Below are 3,016 nucleotides of genomic sequence, written 5' to 3'. Positions count from 1 at the left end.
AAAGTGAATTTAAGGAGAAGTGTCCCTTTCGGGGAGGACAGAAGGACTTATCTGGAGTGCATGCAGACTTCAATAGACATGACATGCTTCTTAGACTAGATACCCGATCTGCTCAACTATCCAACTTCTCATAAACCCATTGCGACCCGTGTTTTAAAACTGAGAAACCTTGCCAGGACTCTTTCAGTGCCGATGGTGGTGAGGGATTTCTTCTTTTCGATCAACGATGCCCTTTGCGGGTTTTCGACAATCGACCTCTCTCATTTCTCTTCTCACTGTCGCCTTATAGTGCTCTTTACGAGTTTTCACTAACAAGACTCTCATTTTCAATTTCTCTACTCACCATCGACTTATAGTGCCCGTGGGTTTTCACCAATAAGACTCTCTCATTTTAGTTTTTTTAAATCGGCTCCAAACAACTACGTTCTCTGATTTTGATCACCTTTCACCGATTGATCGGAAGGACTTGAACAAGGTTTGGTTAAAAATAATTTGGATCGAATTACAACTTTGTAACCATTCAGGCGGGATCATCACCGAAACATTATAACATCTGCCCCAGTTTCACTTTTGGGGGAAATTGAATTTTTTTTGGTGTGACTGAACCCTAGAGAGAGGCTGCCTACGTATCCTTTTGGAATAAGGTCGAACGTAGTTCAGGGAAACATTTTTTTTGTTGTTTTGTTGTTTTTCTTTTTCTTTCTTTTGTTTTGATGATGATGATTTTATTTACAAACATTTTCAAGTTCCAAAGAGGGTAATGAAAGAAAGGTAACCAACTCAAAGGGTTAGCAAAGGATTGGAGTGTTTGGGTTAGAGAGAACGAAAGCCTTCGTCATCCCAATCGGATAATGTTGTTGTTGTCGAAGGATTAGACATAGTACCTTTTGACTATGTCTGCATTTACAGTTGTTTCGGGGTCATTCCCTTCGATGTCTCCTAGGTATAATTTGCCTTTTGGCAACAATTTTCTAATAATGTATGGTCCTTTCCAATTAGGAGCAAACTTTCCTTTTGCTTCCTGATGATTGAGGATAATACACCTTAAAACGAGTTGCCCCACTTCAAAGTTTTTAGGCCGCACTTTTTTGTTGTAGGCAGGGGCCATTGTTTGTTGGTACAACTGCCCCTGGTAGATTGCGGCCATTCGCTTTTCATCAATTAGGGTTAACTGCTCTAGACAGGTTTTCACCCACTCACTGTCCTCAATTTCAGTTTCAACAATGATTCGAAGGGATGGAATTTGAACCTCTGCGGGTATTACGACTTCAGTGCCGTAAACCAATAGATATAGGTTGCTCCGACTGATATGGACAGAGTAGTGCAATATCCCAATAGCGCAAACAACAACTTTCCATGCTATTGCCTGAAACTTTGGATCATCTTTCTCAAAATCTTCTTGATGTTCTTTTTTGGTGCTTCGACAGCACCATTGGCTTTGGGCCGATAAGGAGTAGAATTTCAATGTATGATCTTAAACTGCTCACATATCTCCCTCATCAAGAGACTGTTCAGGTTTGCAGCATTATCTGTAATGATAGTTGCAAGAATACCGAAACGACAGATGAGATTGGAGTGCACGAAGTCTACCACAACTTTCTTGGTGACAGATTTGAGAGTAATTGCTTCAACCCACTTCGTGAAATAGTCGATGGCGACCAATATGAATCTATGCCCATTTGAAGATTTTGGCTCGATCGGCCCAGTGACGTCCATACCCTAGGCAACAAATGGCCAAGATTCTGACATGGGATGCAGTTCTATAGGCGGTGCATGAATCAAGTCACCGTGCACCTGACACTGATGACATTTCCGGACGAAACTGAAGCAATCTTTTTCCATAGTCATCTAATAGTAGCTTGCTCGAAGGATCTTCTTTTCCAAAACATACCCATTCATGTGGGGTCCGCACACTCCTATGTTCACTCCATACATGATTCTTACAGCCTCTTCGGTGTCAACACATCTTAACAAGTTGAGATCTGGAGTCCTTTTGTATAAGACCTCACCGCTCAAGAAGAAACCACTTATGAGCCGTCTAATGGTTTTATTTTGGTCTCCAACGGCTTTCTCGGGGTATTCTTTAGTTTTCAGAAATCTCTTGATATCACGATACCATGGTTGAACATTCAGTTCTGCCTCAATCGTATTGCAGTAACCGTGCCTTTCCCGGATTTAGATTTCCAACGGGTCAATGTCGGCATTGCCTGGGTATGGAAGCATCGAGGCTAAAGTAGTGAGCTCTTCGGCTAACTCATTGTGAAAACAAGGAATGTACCTGAACTAAACTGACTTGAACCGCCTGCTAAGATCTTCCACATGTTGCCTGTAGGGAATAAACTTGACATCTCGAGTTTCCCATTCTCCCTGAGCTTGCTGGATAATCAGATCCGAAACTTCCATGATTAAGAATTCTTTCACATCTTGGTCGATTGCCATATTCATACCCATAATGTAGGCTTCATACTCGGCAGTGTTGTTTGTGCAGAAAAATCAAAGCCGTGTTATTGCTAGATAATGCTGACCGGTGGGTGAGATCAAAATTTCCCCAATTCCAATGCCTTTTGCGTTCACAGCTCCATCAAAGAACATTTTCCAAGCATTGGTGTCTTTTGATGTGATCTCAACTGAATTTACCTCTTCATCCGGGAAGTAGGTGCTCAAGGGTTGGTATTCATCATCAACAGAGTTTTCAACCAGGTGATCTGCTAAAGCCTGGGCTTTCATTGCCGTGAGGGTAACATAGACTATGTCAAATTCAGTGAGCAGGATCTGCGATTTTGCTAACCTCCTTGTGGGTATTGTCTTCTGGAATATGTACTTTAAAGGATCCAACCTGGTGATGAGGTAAGTGGTATAGGCCAACAGGTAATGCCTAAGCTTCTGAGCGACCCAAGTTAGGGCGTAGCAAGTCCTTTCCAACAGGGTATATTTGGCTTCATAACTTGTGAATTTTTTTCTCAAATAGCAGATCGCCTGCTCTCTTTTCCCGGTCACATCATGTTGTCCGAGGACA

The 3,016-nt window shown here is 42.1% G+C and overlaps 1 protein-coding gene across 1 annotated transcript; it reads right to left on the bottom strand.

Annotated features, from left to right (window-relative positions):
- Positions 1-871: 871 nt before the first annotated feature.
- Positions 872-2,439, bottom strand: LOC138887526 (uncharacterized). Its single transcript, XM_070169286.1, has 2 exons — positions 2,294-2,439; positions 872-1,436 (listed from the first exon to the last, which is right to left on the bottom strand). The coding sequence occupies exons 1-2, from the start codon at positions 2,437-2,439 to the stop codon at positions 872-874; spliced, it is 711 nt and encodes a 236-aa protein (XP_070025387.1).
- Positions 2,440-3,016: the final 577 nt, after the last annotated feature.

The sequence above is a fragment of the Nicotiana sylvestris genome, chromosome 3, assembly GCF_000393655.2.
Source record: "Nicotiana sylvestris chromosome 3, ASM39365v2, whole genome shotgun sequence".
Lineage (NCBI taxonomy): Eukaryota > Viridiplantae > Streptophyta > Magnoliopsida > Solanales > Solanaceae > Nicotiana > Nicotiana sylvestris.
Note: the sequence above shows the minus strand (reverse complement) of the source record. Positions and strands in the feature narration are given on the sequence as shown.

Coding starts and splice junctions, on each gene's coding strand:
- LOC138887526 (XM_070169286.1), bottom strand. CDS start 2,439: ATGGCAATCGACCAAGATGTGAAAGAATTCTTAATCATGGAAGTTTCG. Junction 1,437..2,293: donor GATCTTAGCAGGCGGTTCAA/GTCAGTTTAGTT, acceptor ATCGGCCCAAAG/CCAATGGTGCTGTCGAAGCA.